This window comes from Drosophila santomea, chromosome X (genome assembly GCF_016746245.2).
Source record: "Drosophila santomea strain STO CAGO 1482 chromosome X, Prin_Dsan_1.1, whole genome shotgun sequence".
NCBI classification, from domain to species: Eukaryota; Metazoa; Arthropoda; class Insecta; order Diptera; family Drosophilidae; genus Drosophila; species Drosophila santomea.
Genome location: NC_053021.2, coordinates 5,384,837 through 5,408,345, shown reverse-complemented (window position 1 = coordinate 5,408,345; position 23,509 = coordinate 5,384,837). Strand labels below are relative to the sequence as shown.

Sequence of the window (23,509 nt, the reverse complement as noted above, 5' to 3'; positions counted from 1 at the left end):
CCAGCAGTGGTAGTAGTCTCTGTTACTTAGGAAAATCCCTAAAATGCAGCCCAAAGCCGCTATAATTGTGTTTCATGGGCCATGAGGGTTGGGCTAAAGGCCATTAATTTCGACCCAAAAACATGGCCATAGAAACATGGCCAGAAGAGAGCAGTCGCATCAGCTCGATCTATTAATAGAGGGTGAGGCTTGGGCTATTGATTTTCAGTCAGCCACAAACAAATGTGGTTTACCTGGGTAAAAAACAAAAAAAAAACACAAAAAACAAAGGAAAGAGATGGAAATTGTTTGCCTCGTGTGTGGGTTTGAGCACTAAAATAGACCAACGGTCAGGGGAAAATGTGCGGGCGGGCAGGTGTTAATTTTAAATTATTGACCAAAATGCCGGGCTTAGCTTCTCAATTAAGAAATCGTTAAAAGGTAAATCCCTTTAGCAAACGCATGACATTGCATTTAATTGCGCATTAAGCGACATTAAATATTTAATTAAATAATTAAATCTAAATAATGCACGCGGCGCCGACTAAAGATATTCAAACAAGTTAATTATTCATTCAGGGTCGACTTGCCTACACAACGGTGGCCTTGGGGCTCGCTTAATAGATTAATTCAATAATAATTATCAATCATTAGCTGGCGTAGATTTCAATAGGAGAGGTGACCTCTTAGGCGCGATACTACATACTACTACATGCTGGCTATAAGTACAATATTATGCATTAATTAGCTAATTAATTGGTAAATTAATAAATATATGCCACAATTTAAAATAGATAATCCCCCATTTTAAAGATATAATTTTTCTTATTCGTTGCTGGCGAGCAGTCTAATTATACGTACACTTAAACATAGTCAACTACAATTGTTTAACGAAATGACTGGATTTTCAAGTTCCCATTTCGTATCTCCAAATTTAAATCAGAATGTGGTTTGGAAAAATGTCTGAGGAGCTGGGAAAGTGAGGAAATAAAAGGGAGGAGCTGCCAATTTCACCTACAACTGTTGCTATCTTCCACGCATTAATACGTAGTCTTGTCAGCGGAATTGCGTCCATTTAAAATGCTCCAAAAACTATACTACATTTTACTATAGAAGAATACAAAAGAACAAAGGAAACAACCTTGTTTGCGGTGCTTCATGCACCTTGCGGTGTTGTTGTTGTTCAAGGTCCAACTAACCCATGACCCCGTGACCCCGGCCACGCTTACCTGTCAAAGCATTAAGTGCTTGGCATACTGACCCATCGACGTGTAAGGAAAAAGTGCCGAAAAAGCGGGAGTAAAAAGGATTGACGGATTGGCACATAATGCTATTAAAATTAATTTTATTGCTATGAAAGGAGGCCTTTAAACGGGCAATATATAGAAATACACCTGGCTAAATAATTAAATATTCCATTTAAGCCTCCTGCTATCAGTTGTTAAAATATCCCACAAATTTCATAAGTACACCTGACTCATTCCACAAAATCCTTGCTAATTCCCCTTAATTCTCCTTATCCCCGGAATCGAATGCCATTAAATGTGGCAGAGATTAGCCGGGGCTAAATCCACTGATGATGAACAGTTGTAAATGTCGCAATCGCTGTCAAATTGCTGGGGAAACCGAAAGATTGATGATGTTGACTGAGAGAATGACGGTGATAAAGGGGGGAATTGGGGAATAATTAGCCCAGCTGAAAGTTATTCAACCTCTTTTTATCTTCCCCAGAATTCGGGACATGCCGTAGTCCTAATGAATTAAAGCCAAGTCAGTGTGGATAGCCCGGAAAATTGATCCTTATTGTATTGGGAGTCGGCTTATTGGATCTGCATTTGATTGATACATAGGCAAGGAGCTGTGCTAATTGATTGATTGATTGACATCGATTGAAATGCCACGATAATTGGAGTCACCTTACCCAGAATTTCGAAATTTGGCGACAAATAATCGGGGCGAGAATGAAAATCTCAGTGGGTGTCTCTGGCCAAAAGACGTAAGGTTGGTTATAGAGACACAAACACACACTGAGTGGCACAATTAGGACGCAATTCAAACAGCCGGCAGACATGTCAAAAGTTCCTTTATTGGTTTAGCACATTCAGGAAATGGCAAAGGCAATGCCAGCAAAATAACATAATAAAACAGGACTAGAAGAAAAAGAAGGAAATCCTGGCAAAAAATAACTAGCACTGAACTAAGTTAAGGGTGTATTCATAGGTTGGCCAAGTAGATATTTCAGAAATGGCATTTGGGCTTGGAAAAGTGTTAATAAATCTACTTGCAAGAACATACTATAATTTAATTTACAGATGCAGCTTTACATATAAATTACTAAATTTCTCAGAACTGAAAACATTATAAACATTCTATTCCAACCGTTGAAGGGTATTGAAAATTTCCGAAAACCAAAGGAGGTCAGAGGAAATTCTCTACCCATCTCCTATTCTCCACTTCCGTTCCCCCATTTCCCTATTTTACCCCTCCATATCCGACTGTCTGTCTATCTGTCTATTTGTCTGTCTGCGTGTCTTTTGCCTGTCTGTGTTGGCATGTACACAACATGCGGGCTCTGAGTCTGCACCGTGAGAAATTAATCGAGGTTGCAGTGATACTTTTCATCTTTGATTTATAACGTACACTTGACTGTCACCCAATAGACTAGTAACGCGCTTCGATATATCAAGAGAAATAGTTTTTTTCAACCAATATATGTACGGACATCTATTTGAGCGCTTGATTGTTAACTAATTTTCTCCGAGTGCAGAGATGCCGATGTCGTGTCCGCCTGTCTGTTTTCTGTCTTGGCCAGCACGCCGAGCCCTGACCACACCTACGACCTGACCACGCCCACCATAAATGCCCCCCTTTAGGTTGGCAAAAAGCAGAAGGACGAAGCCAGGAAAACCAAAAGAAAAACAACATTCTACCAACTGATTAAATTTATGCGCCCTTTGCATACGAATTCGGAAGGCAAGCCAGAGAAAAAACAAAATTAGCCAAAGCAATTTGGCCAGAAGTACAAGGGAAGTGGAACGAGCAAAACTAATTGTTTCTCGCAGGACCTTTTTTTAGACGACTTTAAGCAGCCTCAAGTGTAACTGAACTTGAGACAACAGTACTTCAGTAGGATTGCCAATAAAAATGGTCTTGAACTTTAGTTAATAAGCGAAATAAGGGCAGAACCATAATCTTTTTGTTTTGATTTTGAACCGCAATGTATATAAGCAATGTTTATAATATTTCAACATCTCCTGGAATTTCGACAAAGAAAGAACTGCTATGTATTCAGTTGACTTTCGCATTATCCGTCCCAGCCGCACACTTGTTGACTTAAGACCCCCCCTTTTCACTTATTTCCCCGCCACTAAGTCACTTATCTCTCGTCAGCTCTCAAATTTAAGCTTCACAGCTGGCAGCCATTGTGAGGACAACAAAAAAAAAAAATTTAATCTGGGGAGCTGAAGAACATAAAATTATCCACCATATCCACGGAGCTTATAGTGTGTTCAAATTCCGCGTAGGCACGCTGGTGGCCTCAAGTATTTGCAAAATAATAAGCAGTAAGCTGAATTTCAAAAGAATTGGGCGCTGATACAATAACAATAATAAGAGAGCAGAAAACCACGACAAAACCATAAAAAGTACAGAAAAACTGACATGAAATAACAAGAAGTAATTGTATGCCCGTCTCTTTCTCCGCCCACATAGCCGTCCCTCTCTCTGGTGGGTGGTTTATGGGCGAACACACATTTATTCGTATTATTCGTGTGCATGTGCGTACGTACGTACGTACAACATACATGAGTCACGTCGAGCATATCAACACCAATGGTCACAAAGCGCATCATATCAATATAGATAAGTACAGTTTGTCCTCGGGAAAATGGACAGGATGTCCGCAAAATGAAGCAACGCAATAAATAACTTTGGTTTAGCTATATTTGAGATAATGCTAGCAAAGTCAAGCCATTACCCTAAGCGCACTAATGTTTCGGACGACTCCAAAAAATGGAAAGTTTTTAATGTATCAAACAAGTTTTGTACACTGCAGTTGCCTTTTTGCAACCACTGTGTCTAGTCCCCATCTCGCTTGCACGCATGTGGGTTCTGCGACCCTTCTAGTTCTGTCTCGTTTTAATGCTCCTTTATTTGTCAGAAGACGAATGTCACTATCACAATTATTCCTCTTCATTCTTCTTTCTTTCACTGCCGCTTTTTGTGCCTCCCTTTTATTTCGATGAAGAACGCGGGGAGGGGGAAGAACAGCAGCAGCAGCAACAATGTCGCCCATACTCAGACACTTTCCATTTCCAAGGATATGTGTACATATGTGTGAGAATTTAAAAAAACTGAAAGACTTCAAAACAATATAGGTGGTGTCTAAAAGTATGCGCCACATAGTATCGCCGTATTGCTTTGCAAAACGATAAACTTCTAAAGTGTAGGGCACAATAAGGAGAGATCGCCATAGTCGAGTTGCTCGCCTATCGGGTACCTGTTACTCGAATGGTGGGAGTAACCACGCCTGGGTCATAACCATTTATATGCGCTCGAATTGCTGATGGGGTTTCGGTGGTCGAGGTCTCCGATTCGGATTGGCAATGGGAATGAGTAGTACTGCAAATGAAAAGGGACTTCCAAGGAAGCAGCTTGATGGCTTTTTCTTTTGCTTGCGCGGTCTTTCAACTTGTTGCTTTTTATTGCAGGCCATGCGGGGGTGGTTGGGTATGGAGTTGATTTCACGGCGTAACTTCACCCTTTTACCCTTGGAGCAGCAACAAAAGCAATCAAGAAAACCGATTCAGTATACTGGAATGGTGGCGTTAAATTAAAGCCTTCCTCCGAATTTCGTTGCTACCAAACACCAAATAAATATAAAGCACTTTTGAACATTTTTCATTCAATTGCTATAGCCGGGAATATATTAAATTGCCGATCCGAAGATCAACAGAAAGAGAGAGTTTTGGAAAAAAAAATTTTGGAAGTCCAGTCCATGCCGGAATGGATTCGAGCGGATTCTCCCCTTATCAGCTTCCAGTCTAACCCCGGTTACGGTTACGCCTGTTACGGTTACGCCTCCTTTTTTCCGCCCTTTTCTTGGAGGCCTTTCTCCTGGCCCTTCTCCTGGCGGCAGCCTTCTTCTTCTTAGAGGACGAGCTGCTGGAGCTGGACGATGAGCTAGAACTGGTGGCCGAATCGCTGCTGCTGCTGCTGGCCTCGGTGGTGTCCGAGGACGAGGACGAGGACGAGGAGGCGGTGGTGGTGCTGGTGCTGGTGCTGGAATCAGTTGTGGTGCTGGTGCTGGTGGTAGTGGTGCCCGAAGTGGTGTACAGGGCACAGATCAGTACGACTGCAAATAGCAGCCAGTGGAGCTTCATATTGAGTCAAAGCGATTCGTAAGACTGGATGATCTATTCCAGCCTACGCTTACCCTATTTATAGCTGCCAATGGAGCTCCTTGCGTCATTGAGGCCTAACAATGTTAACAAAACAACATACGTTAGAATAAAAACGGAGTTTTTGTTTTTTTTTATACCCGTTACTCGTAGAGTAAAAGGGTATACTAGATTCGTTGAAAAGTATGTAACAGGCAGAAGGAAGCGTTTCCGACCATATAAAGTATATATATTCTTGATCAGGATCAATAGCCGAGTCGATCTGGCCATGTCCGTCCGTCTGTCCGTCCGTCTGTCCGTCCGTCTGTCCGTCCGTCTGTCCGTCTGTCTGTTCGTATGAACGTCGAGATCTCAGGAACTACAAAAGCTAGAAAGTTGAGATTAAGCATACAGACTCCAGGGACATAGACGCAGCGCAAGTTTGTCGAATCAGGCTGCCACGCCCACTCTAACGCCCACAAACCGCACAAAACTGCCACGCCCACACTTTTGAAAAATGTTTAAATATTTTTTCATTTTTGTATTGGTCTTGTAAATTTCTATCGATTTGTTGAAAAACTTTTTGCCACGCCCACTCTAACGCCCACAAACCGCCCAAAGCTGCCACGCCCACACTTTTGAAAAATGTTTTGATATTTTTTCATTTTTGTATCAGTCTTGTAAATTTCTATCGACTTGCAAGAAAACTTTTTGCCACGCCCACTCTAACGCCCACAAACCGCCAAAAACTGTCAGTGTTGAAAAGTCTCCTTCGCACTTTCACTAGCTGAGTAACGGGTATCAGATAGTCGGGGAACTCGACTATAGCGTTCTCTCTCGTTTTTTAATTTTTTTATTATCATTTCGGTGACACTTGATCTGCAAAAGTTGTTTGCACACATGCCGACTATTTACGCATCCTAAAGTCGCAATTAAATTAGGCAATCGTGCGCCAACATATTTCGCGGTTTTGTTCACTAAATTTGTTTTACGGGGAATCTTCATTCATCGATTTCCCAGCCATGTTCATTGATCAAATTTCATTATGTGCAGGTGAACATCTGCCAAAGTTGGGCCTGACCAAAAATAAAAACAAAATAAAAGTAAGGAAGAAACAAGGCGTTATGAAAAAAGGCCAATTTACGCGGCATTGAATGTGAACTTTGTTTGGAAGCAAACAAAGTTATATTAGAAGAATGGAAGTGCCACATATGTTTTAAAGTTCTTCTGAATGTGTGCTTTATAAATATTGGTATATAAATATTTTAATCCACAAACATCCCAACCCCAATATAATCCAATAATCGTACTAGAAAAATCAACAGAACGCTAACAACATATTTCAGAAACTTTAAAGGTTACTTGCTCGCAATTCAATTAAGCTGATGAAAAATAAGACTCATTCAACTATAACTGAATAATTCAGCAAGCTCGCCATTTTTTCCCTGACTTACAAATTACTCCGAAGTAAGCAATTAAGTATTTAGCTGCAGCTTCGTTCGCTTTTTGTTTTCTGTGCACATTTATGCGTTTTAACTTCTTGTTTCTTGCAAAAATTGTGGATTCGGAAGTGAAAGCATGGGCAAAATTGGAAAATAGTATTATTTATTCCCTGTACTCAACTTAGCAATGCACTTTAACTTTATCGTGTGGCCAACAACTTTGAACGTCTCAATAACGAGCTCTGTTTGCTGGGGCTGCTGGCTTTCCATCAATTAGAATCAATCAATCAACGTGCATAATTAAACTGCTCATTAGGCCCAAAGTAACGCCGGCAATCCATAGGCGGTCTCAAATTCCACTGACGGCTCGAAAATCAAGTGAAATTGCCACATGGCACTGCCTGGATAAATCAAACTAACTGCCACTGCCACTGCCAAGCCGACACCATATGGGTCCACGTGTCGCATTTTCCTCCTCATGCAAGTTGGTTTTCATTCTCGTACTTGCGTATTTAATTGGCCCAAACAAACGCGCTCGTATTGGAGTACTTTACGAATTTGTTTGTTACTTGGAAAATGGCAAATTACTTTGGCAATCGTTTTTACAATATGAAAACGTAATTCTTAACCATTTATTTCTCATTACAATTTTAGTGAAACATGCCAATTGTAGGGTAATTTAATTTATTGGATTAAAGTCCCCGATTTCGCCTTGGATCCTTGTTCATTTGTGGGCATTGAATCATCCCCATATTGACCTTTATGTCACAGCAAGTCAGTGTTTTCATTGTGATCCATTGTGAGGGACTTGCCAGTAAAATTAATGGCATTCGCTTGTTTGTTGTTTACTTTTTATTGTTTTTTTTTTGGTTTTTGGGCAGAGAAACAGGAACTGGATTTGCTCGAATCAATCAATAACATAACTCGACACGAGTTTGCGGAGTAACTTTGCATGCAGCATAAATACACATAAAAAATCATAGATACATACCCACCATACACTTTTTTTGTATTGTATATTTTAATTATAAACAATATTTATCCCTACCTATATGTATCGTTGAATATATAAATTTGACCAATGAAACATATTCAATTCTTCAAATTACTTAACTACTACTAAATTAGGTCTATTGTAACGAATTTGTCTACCCGGCTCCTGGGTATTAGAAGTCGCCAAGCAAGACCCGAACACGAACACACACACACACACACACACACACACACATACACACATTCACGTACACATATCCGAGAAGGCAAAGGTCGGTGGGGAATTTCGAGGATGTAGCAAAAGGATACGCAGGATGTGGGCCATCGATGCCCCAATGCGTATGGCTGCATCCCCGGAGCAGATCTCGAATTATTTGCCATCAAAACGCTATTGATTTATTATTGCCGGTCATCATTCGACAAGTCGGGAAAGTTTCCCGAGTGGAAATACCCACCCGCATCATACACATTAATTTTTGCAAATGTCTCAATAAAAATCAATAACAAATATACGTACATTCTCTGCTTTATGGCTCAATCGGGCGGACTGTGTAACAAAAAAGCTCGTTTGCCAGCAAAAAATGATTGAGGACTTGTCTTTCGATTTGTTGAAATTGCGGGCTGAGTTTTTCTGATTTAAGATATCTTTTCATGATTGTGTTAATTTTCATATGTAATTTGATATTTTGAAGTTTGTCCATTTTTTTTTTTTTTGAGTTTTGGGGGACTACATTTTCTTAGTATTTTAGAATGGATGCAAAATTGATGTGAGTTTATTCTTGCATATCCAAAAGGCTTATTTTTCAGTTAGTCCGCAAACTATGCTTTAGTATCAAGACAATTATTAATTTCGGAATGGCAACTCTAAAGAGTTTAACTCGAGTGGAGTTTTATCTGCCTGTTTGCTCAGTGGTCTTCGTGCTCCAAATATTTTGGCCACCACCTGACGCCTCTTTCGTTATGAAATTCGTGGCTGTTGTTTTCGGTTTTTTCTCTTAATGTTTTTTCTCGCACATATGTACATATGTGTGTGATTGTGCGGTATCTATGGCAACAGCTTTTCGAATTTCCCCCTTCACTTTTTTGGGCTGAAAAGTTTTTGCTTACGAGTATTTTGCCGCTTGCAAAATGTTCCTTTTGGGGCTTTTGCGGGCTTCCCCGAGTTCGGTTTTTTGCTAATGGATTTCAATGGAAACTCAACTTTTGAGGCCCAGAGAAACCTTGGCGAATAAATGTTTAATGCTCGTCTGCATTTTAATCAACTTATTTAAAAGGACTTCAGATTTTGTACTGACATTTAGATGTTCATGTGGGTCCATTGATCGTAAATAAAATGCTTGGACCTCAAAATAATATCGAAATATTTTCACCAATATTATTAATAAATTGCTAAGTGAAATTGATGTTAAAAATAATAAAAAAGAAGAACTTACACATTGATGCACATCATATAGTTATTTATAAAGTAAAGGCATCTCGAATGTTTGAACAATTGTGCAAAAACAAATAGTTGCTAATTTTTGTTTAGCCAATAATGGCTTCCTTGTTTGCGCTGACACAATTTGACAGAAGAGCAAAAACCCAGGTGCGAAATTTTCCTATAAAAGCTGGCTTGCGATCTTCAAACTACCATCAGTTGCAAGGCATCCAGCATTTGCTCACCATGAAGATCACCCTAGTACTCGTAATCCTCGCCACCTTCCTCGGCTGTGCGATTATCCACCAGTCGGAGGCGGCCTCCTCCCCCACGACCACTTCTGCCACGGCCACCACCACTACTTCCGCCTCGGCCACCACCACTACATCCGCCGCGGCCACCACCACTACTTCCGCTTCGGCCACCACCACAACTGCAGCCTCATCCAGCAGTGAAAAAAAGAAGAAGACTGTCATTCACTCTAGGCGGAGGACCAAAAATTCCAAGAAAAAAAGGAAAGTCATGAGGAGAAGGGGTCGCAAGAGTCGCAGCAGTAGGAACCGCAGATCGGAAGAATAAGCGATCCAGGAACAATCCACGACAATCCCGATGCTGAACCCCATGACCGAAATGTTTTTTTAGTTTATAAGCTTAACAATACTTTTATATGTCATCTGCAAGTCAATTAAAAAATCATAAAAAAAATATTGTCTAGACATTGGGAAAGAAAATACAGGATACGATGGTGTTAGTAATCAAGACGAACCGGTTTTGGTTTATCAACGTTCTTCTAAATGTTTTTGTGACTCTTTTAAGTCTCTCGTTTCCCGTGACAGTGGTCAAAGATCACGAGCCTATTCAAGGGAAAGTTCGATACTTATCGATAAGATATGACTGTATTTGAACATGTTACACAATTTGGTAACATCTAGCGTACCTGAATCTACATAACATGGTGTTTGCAGTAAAAACGTATTTGAGTACATAGTTGCACACTCTAAATATAAATTTAATATTTACATATATAATTATAACCATTATTATTAGATTTTTAAGGATGTCTTGTTTTATATATACCGATCTACTAATAAAATACCTTAATGCATTATGGGTATAACGATTTCAATGAACGCTTAAATGGAATCACATTGAAAAAAAAAAAAATATATATTTTATTTGACTGTCTCCTTGCAACTTGGGTATAATTTCATTTTCGTTACTTATAACTCCATAACTAAACCATAATCAGTGTCATTTTCTTGAAAAAAAGTTAAATCTTTTTATATTATTTTTTATATTTGCTTTATTTATAAACAATACTTCTAATCTTATAAACTATGAAAACAATTGGATCGACGTCATTGGCTTGGATTTGAATTGGCGTGTGTTTCTTGTTGCTCCGGGATCGCTTATTCTTCCGATCTGCGGTTCCTACTGCTGCGACTCTTGCGACCCCTTCTCCTCATGACTTTCGTTATTTTCTTGGAATTTTTGGTCCTCCGCTTAGTGTGAATGACAGTCTTCTTCTTTTTTTCACTGCTGGATGAGGCTGCAGTTGTGGTGGTGGCCGAAGCGGAAGTAGTGGTGGTGGCCGCGGCGGATGTAGTGGTGGTGGCCGAGGCGGAAGTAGTGGTGGTGGCCGTGGCAGAAGTGGTCGTGGGGGAGGAGGCCGCCTCCGACTGGTGGATCATCGCACAGCCGAGGAAGGTGGCAAGGATTACGAGTACTAGGGTGATCTTCATGGTGAGCAAATGCTGGATGCCTTGCAACTGATGGTAGTTTGAAGATCGCAAGCCAGCTTTTATAGTCGACTTCTCCAACGGGCTTATTCTCTTCGGCCAAACTGGGTCAGCCAAAGCAAAGTACATATTATGGACAAACAAAACTTGCTATTTTTCGTATTGGCACAATTGCTTAAACAGATTAATTTGCACACGTAGAAGAGTCATGATAATCTACTTTTATATGAAGCTTGTTTTTTTTTCGAAAAATAAATTCGTCTATATTTTAATTAGTTATGCCACTAACGTCAACGTAATTCCAGGTTTGTCAATGATGATGATATATAATCGATTATATAATAGACGCATTGTAAAAGCTTCAGTAAAATTAAACTTCATATTCTGTCATTTAATTATTTACCCTAAGAAGTATACTATGACTTTCAAAACACGAAACAATCCAGCTTTAATCAAATTCACTTAAGCCAATAATAAAAAAAATGTCAACCAATTAAAATGATTTTGCCATAAATTTTTTTTTTAATAGTAATAATAGTTTTTATTTATTAAGGCATACGGGGAAACTTGGAGCCCCTTTGTGTCCTTCTTTATTTTGCCATAAATTGTTTGCCTTCTTTTGTAGCTCTTTATACGCACGAATTTAATATTTTGAACAAACACTGTATAAGTAGTTTAGTAAATCGTTTTTGTTAACTATATTGAATAATGTTAGGTGTATAAAACCATACTTAAAATTACAATACATAGTATTTATTTTAGGAGCATGCTATGTATGTTTTTTTAAGTCAAATATTAAATGGTTAAATAAGAAGTGGTAATGTACTTGATAATAACGACATAGCGACGCCTTTTCAAACGATTTCATCTCAATTACTTCTTTTTGCTTGTGCTTTGGGTGGTATTGAAAAGCAGAGTGAACTAATATCGATATTATTCAGTTTATTTGCCTTAAGTGTTTTGAACGGAAAAAACAAAAAAAAAATAATAAGTTTTCATAGTGGTCAGAATCAGATCAGTTGGCTTGGTTGCTCTATTTTTTCAATTCTACAGACGCCAGGCACGTCGGGATCTTCTGCGGCTGCTCCGACTGTTGACACTGCTTCGGCTTCTGCGGCTACTGGTGCTGCCACTGCTGCTGCTGCTGCTGCTGCTGCGGCGACGACGACGGTTGCGTGTGCTGGTGCGATCGTCGGAGCTATCTCCGTCGGAATGGTGCCTATGGATAATGCGTTTCTTATTTGCTCTACGTTCGATATGATTATAGCGTCTTATCCTCCTCTTTTTTTTTTTCTTTGTGGAGGAGGACGTGGTGGTTGTGGTCGCAGCTGTGGTAGTGGTTGTGGTGGCCGCGGTGGTAGTGGTGGCCGAGGCGGAAGTGGTGGTGGTAGCAGAAGCAGTGGTAGTGGTGGTGGTGGCGCTAATCTGTGGGATCAACAGACAACAGGCAACGGTGGCCAGAAGCAAAAGGACACAGGAGTACCGCATGATGGATGGCCAGTGACTGGACAACTGATGTCTGCAGACAGAGAGCCGTGGTCTTTTATACTAATTATCACAGCTATACAATTACGTAACAAAATTACTCAAATCTTGTACGTCAAAATATAATTTGGACATTCCATAAAAGTCATATTATATATTTGCACTTCTCAAACTTGGCTGTTTGAACAATTGGGCACAATGAACAATAGAAAATGATTCTTGGTTTTTGTCTTGCCTTAAACGTTCTCTTTGTTTTGGCCAAAACTGCTGACATAATTTGGCAAAAAAGTATTTGTGTATTTTTAGGAATTTTGCAATTGTATTATTTTTTATATAATTATAATTATATAATTTTCCATATAGAAAAATTTATGTATAAAGCATTTTAAACGTGAGGAACTTTGTTCATTTATAAAACGAAAGATCCAATAAACAATCTCCCCGCAAAAGTGTGCTATAAAAAGCTGCTGAAGGGCTCTGTATTATTGCTCCACATTGTTCTCTTGAATAAACCAAAATAAAGATCAACGCAGTACATATCTGGCATAATTTGTTTACCTTAGTTTGTTGTAATATTCGTGTTTGAACTAAGCAAATATCCCAATGCAACAATTTGGCAAGCTGTTGCTGGAGTATAAAGATTTCGTTTTCGAGGTCAACTGCTTTCGTTTACAAATGAATACTCCATTTGGAACATTGCAAATGGGTTTTTTGTCAATTGTTTAAATATTTGATTTTATTTTGCGCGATTTTATTTTAATGCAAAAATGAATGCGAACTTTCTAGTCACTTGTTCAAAGATGCTTTGGCATTATGGCGCAGTATAAATTTAGCTGGTCTGAAAAATTATTTACGTTAATAGACTAGTCAAAAACCACTTTAACCTTTTCCACAAGGCTGTTTAAATATTAATAGACTGATAATAAGATAATGGTTTTTTCTATACAATATATTCGTTAATATTTACCCTTTAAATATGTCATCAATTTGGTTGCTTAGCTTAAGATTTTTCCAGTTAATCGCACAGTTAAACGCAAACCAAACTTAAGCAAAATCATGTTTTTCATCATGACCTTCCAATTTTTTGCCTGATTTGATTATTACAGACTGAATTAATGAAAAATTCGCTGAAGAATTATTTAAAATACACAACGCTTTATTGAAGACTGTTTAACATACAAAAAAATAAACAAAAATGAAACACTAGCATATTTTCAATACTGAAAGTAGTCATGCTTCTGGAAGTCGGTAAAGGAGTCGATGTAGTCCTCCGGATGATAGTCGATGCTTTGGTAAACGACATCAGGCTCCGTAAAGTCCTCGACCTTATAAAAAACCTTGCAGACAAGCAGCCACGGCAGGACTATCAGCAGCAGTTTCCATTCCATTATCTCTCGCCCAAAATAACAGCGGTTTCTCCGATGACCGACGAGGTACTAATTAAGGGGAAACTAAATGGGATAAAGCTTTCATATAGCTATATAGCCATATATAGTAGTATAGTAATATAGCCACATAGCCAGGATGTGGGTCAGTTTGTGCAGCTGGCGTCTGTCCCTGTGCAAGCTCAAATATGTGACTAACCCACTTTCATCCGCATAGCCAGCCAGGTGGAATACTTTCAGGCGGGAGAACAAGTCGAAAATGGGGGAAAGTAAGTGGCCTTTTTGGGGGGGACCGTGTAGCTTATGGCCAAGTCGAAATGCGAATTCATACGCTAATTGACACAGAAGTGCGTCGGGGAATGTCAAACCTAAAGGAATGTTAATCAAAAATGCCATGTGGAAAATATTAGAGAGGTAATTGCAGTTAAACAAGTGGATACATGTACATATTTAGATGTACATTACTAAAGGCTTTGTTAAATATTGTCGCCAAATAAGTAAATACTTTCTGCTGAATATTATATAGGAATATGGTATTTATGCTTTATTGATTTTTTCTAATTCGCTGTTTTCTCATTTGTTTCCTTACAGAACTCGGCTTGATAAAAAATAATGTTTTCGCGATACAGATAGCTCCCAATCGAAGTGGGAATGATGCGATTGGCTCGTTTTACGCAGGGTTTCTCGCTTAACAAGAATGTGGCCAAGGTGGAGGGGAAATAGGATTAACAACAGCCGTTTATATGCTCTATTTTATTTTAAAAGTTTGGTTATCGCTACAAAATATACAAGAGAACACTTGTAAATTAAATCATTAAACAAGTTTCCATTTGATTTAATAATTGTATATTTTGTGACCAAACCACTCTTCAAAATGGTAAAAGCAAAACAAAGGTATTGATATTGGATTCGGTCTTATTGCACTTTTAGCATCGCGGCAGTGGCAGTAGCAACGGCACCGGAAACGGAAGCGGAAGCGGGACCGGAAACGGCCAGGAATTAGGTGGCAGCTGCAGTGCCAACGGCCTGGCAGCCAGTGGCGGCGTTGGAGGGGGCGGTGGGAGTGGCAGCGGCGGCGGTGGGTGTGGCAGCGGGAGTGGCAGTGGGAGTGGCAAGCGGAAATCAAAGGCAAGAACAAAGTGCTTCGGTGGCACAGTGTTTCGGTGTTGCCTCCCTTGTCGCGGGGGCGGCTCCGCAGCCCCCGCCACAAGTCCGCCCCAAACACCAGCCCAGACGCCGGACGAGCTCAAGGTCATTCCGGAGGATAGTAATCTGGATAAGGCCGCGGAGCAAAAGCGCGATTTGCAGGAGCGGAACAACAAGGAGGAGGACGATCTGCTGAACCGCACCGGATCTGGATCTGGATCTCAGCTGGATCTTTACGGCGGCATCGGCGGCGGAACGAAGAAGCATTCGCTGGCTGACACCATTGACACATCGGTGACCACCCCGATCTCCCTAAAGACCCTGATCAACGACGTCGACGAGGAGCTGGACCAGCAGCTGAGTGCGGCGGATATAGCAGCCGCCAGTTTGGCCAGCGGTCTGGTTGCCCGCCGAGCGGAACCAGAAACACTGAGCGACGCCAGTGTCTCACCCACAGCGGTGGTGCAGCAGCAGCTGCAGCAACCACTCTTGCAATCACAACCACATTTTGTGCCCAGTAGCGGCAACATCCTCAGCCAGGTCACTCTGTACAGCGGCAGCAATCCCTCTACGAATCCCTGCCCGAGTGTAGTGCAAAATCAAGGCCAAAACTCCAATCCCAATCCCAATCCCAATCAAAATCCGAACTCAAATCCTAACCAGAATCAGCAGCGTTGCAGTTGCCAACCGCAGACTTCACCGTTGCCGCATATCAAGGAGGAGGAGGAGTCCGATCAGGCCAACTTTAAACACCAGTCGAGCCTGAAGGACAATCAGCCTCTGCCGCCGCCAATCACCATAGCCAGTGGCTACTGTGGCAGCTGCGAAAGCGTCCATCACTCATCGGCCACTTCGTCATCGGCGGGTGCAGTGCCCACTGGGGGTCAGCAAGCTCAGGAATACATTGCAGGTAGGTCGGCGGTCAACAGAGGGTGCTAACTACACAGAAGAGAATTTAGTTGCCATACCACAATAAATGTCATTTATTAATGCCGTGGTTAATGTACATATTTCAATTGCCAATAGGTACCTCCTCGACGCCCTCGCCGCGCATCAAACTAAAGTTCCGCAAGCCGCACAAGTCCTGCTGGTCGCGAATCGTCCTTGCGCCCATTGGATCGGCGGGTGGCTCCTCATCGGCCACCACTGTCATCGGCAGCAACTCGAACGAGACCTTGGCCTCAAGCAGCACCACCGGCGGCACCGCGACCACCACCCAGAACAGCAGCAGCGCCAGCGTTGCCGCACACCACCGGCTGACCTCGTCGTCTGCCTCCGCCCTCGCCACCTCGCACCCCAGCAACTCGCAGCTACTGCCCACCAGCAAGATGCAGGCGGAGCAGGGGTCCATCGGCGACCTGCAGAAGTACCACAGTCGGTACCTCAAGAATCGTCGTCACACTCTGGCCAACGTTCGGTGAGTACTGATATATATTACCCCCAATTGGGCCCGTTTACATGCCTACAACAGGAAAAGAGTGATTTAATGATTAATGATAGTGTTAAAAGGATATTCAATAAATTTTGAAAACATCAGTATCTTCAGTGGAATATGATCTGCTTGTAGTGCTATAAATTTCACGTCTACATTATATATGGTATTATATACATGCTCGTGCTTGTCATTCAAAGCTTACTTCATTTTAAAAGTATTGAAGTAGAATTAAAAACTAGAAAGCCTTTCAACTACCACGCATTTAATACACTCTCAGCCCTTTGAAGCTCTTAATCAACGGAATTAAAATACAATAAAAACTTTTTGAATGGGGGAATAGAAAACAGTCGGCCTTCAAGTGGGTTGTCAGCAAAGTGAATTAGAGCGAAAGCCGCAACAAAAAATACATTTTGGCGAGCCTGGAGAGCGGAGCCCAACTAATTATTTCGCTGTTTCGCAATGTTTGTACAACTGTTTGGCCAAAATAACGTATCAAAACCCCGACGTGACCCATGCGTCATACAATACCGATTAGTGGCAACCAATTTTAAGCGGACCAACTTAAAAGTTAGGCCAATGAAGTCGGCCAATTAGCGACTTACAATGAAATCAATTTGCAGTTAGTCAACTTAATCGAATTAGAAAAGTTAGAGTGACAGAAACTTTGAGTCACCGCAGGAAGTTGGCCAACGGAGAAAAGCTGTTGATTTTCATTTTCCCAGGACCAAAGTGTGCGTGCGTATATGTGTGTTTGTGTGTGTGTGTGTTTGTGTCAGTTAAGCCTGAATAACTTATATAGCCTGGATAATTGAGTAGATTGTGGACGGTTTGAAGGCTCTAGCTTGAAAGCCAGCCATCGATAAGTCATCGACACCTGTTGAGATTTTGACAGGCATTTTCCTTCACACCACACCACGCCACACCACAACACACCACAACACACCACTACACACAACACATTGTTGTAAAAATATTGTTGCCTAGTTTGCGGCACATTCTATGTGCATTGTGTCCATAATATTTTGTGATTTCAAATTGAAGCTCGTCGATGGACACCTTTTGTTCTCGCTTAGAGTGCAACACATATTTGTTTTGGTTTTTATGTCTGCCTTTGTTGAAAAGTGCTTGTGTTGGCAGACGTAATATTTACAGAATATTTCGTTTAGGGCATTGCCTGAATTGTTACACTTTATATGTATCTCTTTAAAATGAAGGCATAGTCATAGTTTTTCCCACGAACTTTTTGTGTTTACCCACACGATTCGTTCAACCAGATTGCATTTGTTAATTTCAACCGAATGGGGTTTCCTAGCCTTTTTTCCCAACCGCTTTTTTAAGCATCTCCCAAAAAAATTCAGTGTTTTTTGTGTGTTTTTCGAATCAGACCAATGCACCAATCAATTATTGAATCATGAAAAAAAAATATTTATTATCCACATATTCCTCACGTTGTTGTTCCTTCAACCATTTTCGCTCTAACCGCGCCTCCTGGCGTTGTTGTTCCTGCGCCTGTTGTTGTTAGATGTTTTCTTTTTGTTGTTGCTGGATGCCCTCCTTTTGCGATTGTTGTTGCTGGCCTTCCTGTTGTTGCTGGCCTTCTTCTTGTTGTTGCTAGCACGTTTCTTGTTGTTGGCCTTCTTTTTATTGGCTTTCTTCTTTACCACTGGAGCTGTAGTAGCGGTGTCGTCATCCGTATCGGATCCGGAATCGGAATCGGAATCATCCGCGGAACCATCGTCCACATCGGAGCTACTGCCAGTATCATCATCCGATGCACTGGAACTCTCCGTGGCACTGGAATCCGCGGTTGAGGTTGCTGTGGATCCGGTTGTATCCTCATCGGAATCAGCGACCGAATCCAAGTCCGTATCGGCACTCACCGCCAGGGTTACGAAAAGCCCCAGGCACACGAAGAGCAGCATTAACTTTGTCAACTTCATTTCGACACTATCTCCTATCTAACTAAATGCCATGTCAATTTATAGTAGAAGCTCTAGACCACGTTTTATTTACCCAAGCGAAGGCCAAAATAAAGTCAAATATAAAATCGCTCGGAACAAAAAACGCTGAAAACAATAGAGCCGGTGATTGGTCTCTCTGCTGACGGCATTTGAATGCTAAAATATGAACTTAAATGCCAATTGGCTTATACTCTGGAAATCCAACTTAAAGTATGAGCAACAATCTTCTCCTATGCTAACCATCGCCACAAGTACCAAAATGTTTACCACAAAACGATTCGGGCAAAATTTGATTTTGCACACACAAATAGCACACGTTATTCGTTATTTTCCAAAAAAAATAAAAAAACAAAACTACGATCAATATGGAAGACTCGAACAGCTGCGGTTAAGCAAACTCAAGTTGGTGCTCATATTAAGTTGGTTTAAGACAACCCGACGGGCCAAAAATGGAAAACAGACCTTTCTATCCTGTAAATATTTGTGGAAGACAAGTTCGAGGCACCCGTACTGCCATACACTCCCCAAAATATTTATAATAATTATTGATTGGATATATTGGATTGAATTTATTTCAATTTGTTCATAAAACAAATGGGCTTTAATTACAATTTGCAAACAATTTTAACGAGTCTTTCCTTAGCTGAAGTATATTTGGACATAATTTTAGTTACCTCATATTAAACCAAAGTAATTGGTAATTTTGTTGAGTGCATCTTAAATTGTTGGATGCGTCGATGGCAAAATGCATTGGGTATATAAAGAGCATCAAGCGGCATTGGATGTCAAAATCAAGATGCGCTTTGTATTGTTGGTTGCGTTATTGGTCGGGTTGGCTGCACTTACCCCGCCATGTTCCACATGTACTTGCCATACCAATCCACCAACTTGCAAGACTGAGCCACCCGCTTGCAGGACTACGCCACCAACTTGCAGGACTGAGCCACCATGCACCACTGTGCCACCAACTTGCAAGACTGAGCCACCAACTTGCAAGACTAAGCCTCCATGCACCACTGTGCCACCAACTTGCAAGACTGAACCACCAACCTGCAAGACTAAGCCTCCATGCACCACTGTGGCACCAACTTGCAAGACTGAGCCACCATGCACCACTGTGGCACCAACTTGCAAGACTGAACCACCAACCTGCAAGACTAAGCCTCCATGCACCACTGTGCCACCAACTTGCAAGACTAAGCCTCCATGCACCACTGTGGCACCAACTTGCAAGACTGAGCCACCATGCACCACTGTGCCACCAACTTGCAAGACTGAGCCACCAACTTGCAAAACTGAGCCACCTCCATGCCCCACCACTGTGCCACCTCAGTGCACCCCCACTGTGCCAACCGCTGCACCATCTACGGTTCCCTGTGAAAAGACCACAAAGCGCACCAGGCAACCCCATGGTGGGAAGACAACCAAGTGTCGTTCGAGTAGGAAAACCAGCAGACGATCACCGTCCCGATGCACCAAAAAGATAGTTCATCGTCATCATCATCATCATCCGGCAACGAAATCGGGATCGGGATGTGGATCGAAAAATGAATCGGGTGGTGAAGGAATCGGGTGTATTTTGAAGGACCTGCTAACACCAAAGTGCCCCAACTCAGAACCGAAGCCTCAAGTGCCGTGCAAGTCTGCACCCAAATGTAACCCCAATCCAAAACCAATAGCCACATCTAAACCAAAGCCAAAGCCAAGCTCAAAGCCGTGTGAATCCTCCAAGAAGCCCGGAAAATCGCAGCCGAAACCATGTGCCACCACCAAGAAATAACGGAAGCCACAGCCACCGAAAAAAGGTTGCTAACAGCAAACCTTTTCCAAATGTTGTTGAATATGAATATAATTAAAAACCTTTTTTTTAATAGTATTAAAAAAACATCGTTTGTATGGGAATCGCGAGAAATGGAACCTGAAACTTTAAGCGAAACGCTAGGCCCTTAGTGGCTGCAATATAGGGTGGAGCCGTATATTGTCTGCTTTATTGTGCGAATCGCTCGCCATTTCTGCTTCGGATTCCAGAGTTTCACCTGAAATTCTTTTGTTCGGCCCACTTAACGGGGTGGTGATGGGGAGGGGGGCATGTAATTTATTTCCAGCCCACTAAACACAAATTACACATGCAATTGTCGCTGTCCAAACTCCCTGAATGCTGACAATCCCACAGATCCCGTGGAACCATGTCCACATCCACATCCCACATCGCGTGCGTTAATGTTGCCCATCAACGAGAGCACATATCTGCGTCTCTTTCTCGCCGGCGCCGGGTCTCTCTCTCTCTCTCTCTCTTGCACCCATTGTTTTTGCATTTTGCACGCCATTTTGTGTGGCCACAGCGGAAATGAACTTGCTGACAATGCAGTCAACGGGACACAAAGAAAATTTTTCAAAGAACTAAAAGATTTTGAAAGAACATCCTCAAAATATAAAAGGTGTTATACCTTTTATCTACAACCTTAAGCCTTAGCTTTTTTTTGAAAATCAATCGTTGTATTTGCAAGGCTCTGATCCTTTTCCTGCAGTGTACTAGGCCATCCATATGCACTTGTAGGCACTTTGTGTGTGTACGAGTGAGTGGAAAATGGTGTATTAATTTATCACAAGAGAACCCTTGAGGTGACTCGTACTCAATCATTCCATTCGAATTCAAAAGAACATATTTTTAATTTTATTAAAATTATGGCATTAAAAACAAACAACTATTAGGTTACCTGAGAGCTACATACCTCTTGGAAAATAAAAAAAAATACTATATATTTCAAAAAAATGTTATACAAAATACATATTTTAAACCAAACTTCCGGTAAAGTCTTTTTAATGTCTTTTTTCCATTTTACGCTAGTGCGTATTATGTCAATTAGGAAGCAATGATTCGAAAACACATAATGACTTGGCATTTTGCCAAGACCCCCAATTGCATACACGTGCATAAATTTTCCCCCATTTTAATTGCTTCCATTTGATGGCAAATTCTTCTACTACAATTTGATTTACATAATCTTCCCCGATGGCAATCAACTGTTGCGCGCACAACCCTATGACCCCAACCTCCAACCCCCAGGCATGCATTATCCAACTCTTTTGTGACATTATGGGTCTTGGGTTTGGGTTTTGAATTGGTAATGGGATTGAGGATTAGGATGGGGATGGGCTCTCTCACAATAATTCACGCCTGAGTGGAGCTGCGCTGTTGCTAGTCATTGAACTTCAGCGAAATGTGGGCAGTTGTGTGTTGGGTGAATATTATTTATAAATATGGGAGAGGCCTCGAGCCTGGCCATCTTAAAATAACTCGCAATTAATCAATACACAAGCAAATCTTGAGTGTTGGTCATTTTTCGGCAATTGAACATTGTATGCTATTAAAAGGGTAAATTTGGGTAAAGGGTAAATTACCAAATAATTAAAAAAATTAAATTTAAAACGTTTCTGTGCTGTTGCCTGTCATTACTTTAAGTGCATTAATAACTGTAAAAAGCGTTAATTACTTTGTATAAAACATATTGTATTTCAAATAAGTTAAGCTCATAAATATACAAATAACGTATACAATCCTGCCCGCAAAACGGAACATCACGTATACGCCATGTTGCATCTTTGAAATGTACAAAAAAAGCTTTAGTATAAAAGCAACGCCACGAACTTTTTAAAAGCTTGATAAAAGTTGCATTGGAATACTCACCATTATGAAAGCAAAACTTTGACTCAAAATAAGCTTTCACCATGACCAGACGCTTGTAGCAAGTAATTCAACCCATAATAAGCTTCTGGGCTTTGAAGCTGTTTTTTCAAATAGCCAACTATATCCTGTGATCCCCTGACGATTCCCGAGAATCGAAAGGAAGTTGCCCTTGACATTTGCCGTATACTTAAGCTCAGCGCAATCCCTGCACTTGACATCTCTGGCTGCAATATGACATATCTAAAGAGCTCGAGGTTCCTTTCTTAGCCGTCGACCACGAAGCCTGTCAGGAAAATAGAATCTTGCCTGGAAATGGTACACAGTTGTGTGCGAATAAATAGGAGTATAGAACTTTGGGAATACCACAAATAAATCTATAATTTTCGTGTCATCTTTAAGCTAAATCTAACAAAATGCTTGCTTGTGAGATGCTAAAAAATAGTTTTGTATTTCCTACAATTTCAGTCAATATGCACCACATCTGCACCACAATATCCACCACATTCTGTTTGTTAAATATAACGAACTTTTGATTCAAGAGTATGTTTTCAAAACATTCAATTTGATCCAAGTCTAATACTTTAGACACTGCTGTTCCCGTACCCAATGCCCACTCGGTCTCGACCAAAGGTTACTCACGGGTGGTTGCTCAAGTGTGGGATATTTTACTCCGTTTGTGCCCACTTTTTGAGTGGACAGTGAGCTCTGCGGTTGTCAGCTGCCAGGTAACTTGGCTAGTACAGGATATTGTGGTCGGTAGCACCACCTACCAACAATTATTTTACAAAATCAAGTTCAAGTCTAACTTAACAGTTGCCTTGCACTTTTAGTAAACGGAGAAAGTGTACTTGCATCAACAGCCGGAAATTGTTGCTGCTCATGTTTTATGTTAATCTGAAGAACAATTATACTTAAATCTTTTTGAAGTTGAAGCGTAGGGGTACGCAGTAAGCGTGCACTCTAAATATATAAGACAAGTTTACTTACAAAACGAATTTTGCGTTGCACTGATGAAAATAAAAATTTTGCAAATAAAATATGGGCGTTTTCAAGATTTGCAAAGTCATGACTTCTATGCAAATTTCTGTGAGTATGCGAATATATCATTCATGACTCAATTATCTACCATTTCTATTTGTTTATCATAACTTTACATACGTGATGAAGTCTGAAGGTGGAGAAAATATATTTTTCGTATTCCATATGAATTTCTTAAGAAATTCTTGAATGTACGTTACCTCGCCAACTGAATTAATAGCAATTATTTTCTTTCTTTTCTTTCAGGTGAGTTTTTCATGTTTTGACAACATTTTAATATCTATAATGCGCTGTATAAATCGTAAGTAAGCGAAATTACAAATAGTTGTCACATCTGCGTAAACAATTTATTGCAATTTTAAGAGCTAGCCCATGTTTTATTCATGTACTTTAAGAAACAACTTGACGTGGTTATGGTTATTA

The 23,509-nt window shown here is 40.8% G+C and overlaps 8 protein-coding genes across 11 annotated transcripts in view; 3 read left to right on the top strand and 5 right to left on the bottom strand.

Moving 5' to 3' along the window:
* Positions 1 to 5,021: 5,021 nt before the first annotated feature.
* LOC120455616 (putative uncharacterized protein DDB_G0271974) lies at positions 5,022 to 5,360 on the bottom strand. Its single transcript, XM_039641997.1, has one exon. It carries the CDS (start codon positions 5,358 to 5,360, stop codon positions 5,022 to 5,024), a length of 339 nt encoding a protein of 112 aa, XP_039497931.1.
* A 4,078-nt stretch (positions 5,361 to 9,438) lies between these two features.
* On the top strand, positions 9,439 to 9,884 carry LOC120456115 (protein new-glue 2-like). Its single transcript, XM_039642743.1, has one exon. The coding sequence runs from the start codon at positions 9,456 to 9,458 to the stop codon at positions 9,786 to 9,788; it is 333 nt and encodes a 110-aa protein (XP_039498677.1). The 5' UTR covers positions 9,439 to 9,455; the 3' UTR covers positions 9,789 to 9,884.
* Positions 9,885 to 10,618: 734 nt separating this feature from the next.
* LOC120456116 (protein new-glue 2) lies at positions 10,619 to 10,951 on the bottom strand. The gene has a single exon (XM_039642744.1). The coding sequence runs from the start codon at positions 10,949 to 10,951 to the stop codon at positions 10,619 to 10,621; it is 333 nt and encodes a 110-aa protein (XP_039498678.1).
* A 1,044-nt stretch (positions 10,952 to 11,995) lies between these two features.
* Positions 11,996 to 12,436, bottom strand: LOC120455614 (protein new-glue 3). Its single transcript, XM_044006587.1, has one exon. It carries the CDS (start codon positions 12,434 to 12,436, stop codon positions 11,996 to 11,998), a length of 441 nt encoding a protein of 146 aa, XP_043862522.1.
* A 1,211-nt stretch (positions 12,437 to 13,647) lies between these two features.
* Positions 13,648 to 22,149, bottom strand: LOC120456117 (protein new-glue 4). Its single transcript, XM_039642745.1, has 2 exons — positions 22,049 to 22,149; positions 13,648 to 13,884 (listed from the first exon to the last, which is right to left on the bottom strand). The coding sequence occupies exon 2, from the start codon at positions 13,819 to 13,821 to the stop codon at positions 13,648 to 13,650; it is 174 nt and encodes a 57-aa protein (XP_039498679.1). The 5' UTR covers positions 13,822 to 13,884; positions 22,049 to 22,149.
* LOC120456109 (cAMP-specific 3',5'-cyclic phosphodiesterase) overlaps positions 14,455 to 23,509 on the top strand; it is a 106,834-nt gene continuing 97,779 nt past the window's right edge. For all 4 annotated transcript variants that reach the window (XM_039642725.2, XM_039642724.2, XM_039642723.2 and 1 more), the window contains exons 1-3: positions 14,455 to 14,526; positions 14,749 to 15,874; positions 15,991 to 16,381. In XM_039642725.2, coding sequence (XP_039498659.1) covers positions 14,470 to 14,526; positions 14,749 to 15,874; positions 15,991 to 16,381 — 1,574 coding nt within the window. In that variant the 5' untranslated portion in view covers positions 14,455 to 14,469. The remainder of the gene's footprint in view (positions 14,527 to 14,748; positions 15,875 to 15,990; positions 16,382 to 23,509) is intronic.
* LOC120456113 (pre-intermoult gene 1 protein) lies at positions 17,875 to 18,339 on the bottom strand. The gene has a single exon (XM_039642740.1). The coding sequence runs from the start codon at positions 18,337 to 18,339 to the stop codon at positions 17,875 to 17,877; it is 465 nt and encodes a 154-aa protein (XP_039498674.1).
* Positions 19,157 to 20,140, top strand: LOC120455579 (salivary glue protein Sgs-4). Its single transcript, XM_039641951.1, has 2 exons — positions 19,157 to 19,692; positions 19,762 to 20,140. The coding sequence occupies exons 1-2, from the start codon at positions 19,157 to 19,159 to the stop codon at positions 20,138 to 20,140; spliced, it is 915 nt and encodes a 304-aa protein (XP_039497885.1).

Coding starts and splice junctions, on each gene's coding strand:
- LOC120455579 (XM_039641951.1), top strand. CDS start 19,157: ATGCGCTTTGTATTGTTGGTTGCGTTATTGGTCGGGTTGGCTGCACTT. Junction 19,693..19,761: donor CCCACCACTGTGCCACCTCA/GTGCACCCCCAC, acceptor AAAGCGCACCAG/GCAACCCCATGGTGGGAAGA.
- LOC120456113 (XM_039642740.1), bottom strand. CDS start 18,339: ATGAAGTTGACAAAGTTAATGCTGCTCTTCGTGTGCCTGGGGCTTTTC.
- LOC120456117 (XM_039642745.1), bottom strand. CDS start 13,821: ATGGAATGGAAACTGCTGCTGATAGTCCTGCCGTGGCTGCTTGTCTGC.
- LOC120455616 (XM_039641997.1), bottom strand. CDS start 5,360: ATGAAGCTCCACTGGCTGCTATTTGCAGTCGTACTGATCTGTGCCCTG.
- LOC120455614 (XM_044006587.1), bottom strand. CDS start 12,436: ATGCGGTACTCCTGTGTCCTTTTGCTTCTGGCCACCGTTGCCTGTTGT.
- LOC120456116 (XM_039642744.1), bottom strand. CDS start 10,951: ATGAAGATCACCCTAGTACTCGTAATCCTTGCCACCTTCCTCGGCTGT.
- LOC120456115 (XM_039642743.1), top strand. CDS start 9,456: ATGAAGATCACCCTAGTACTCGTAATCCTCGCCACCTTCCTCGGCTGT.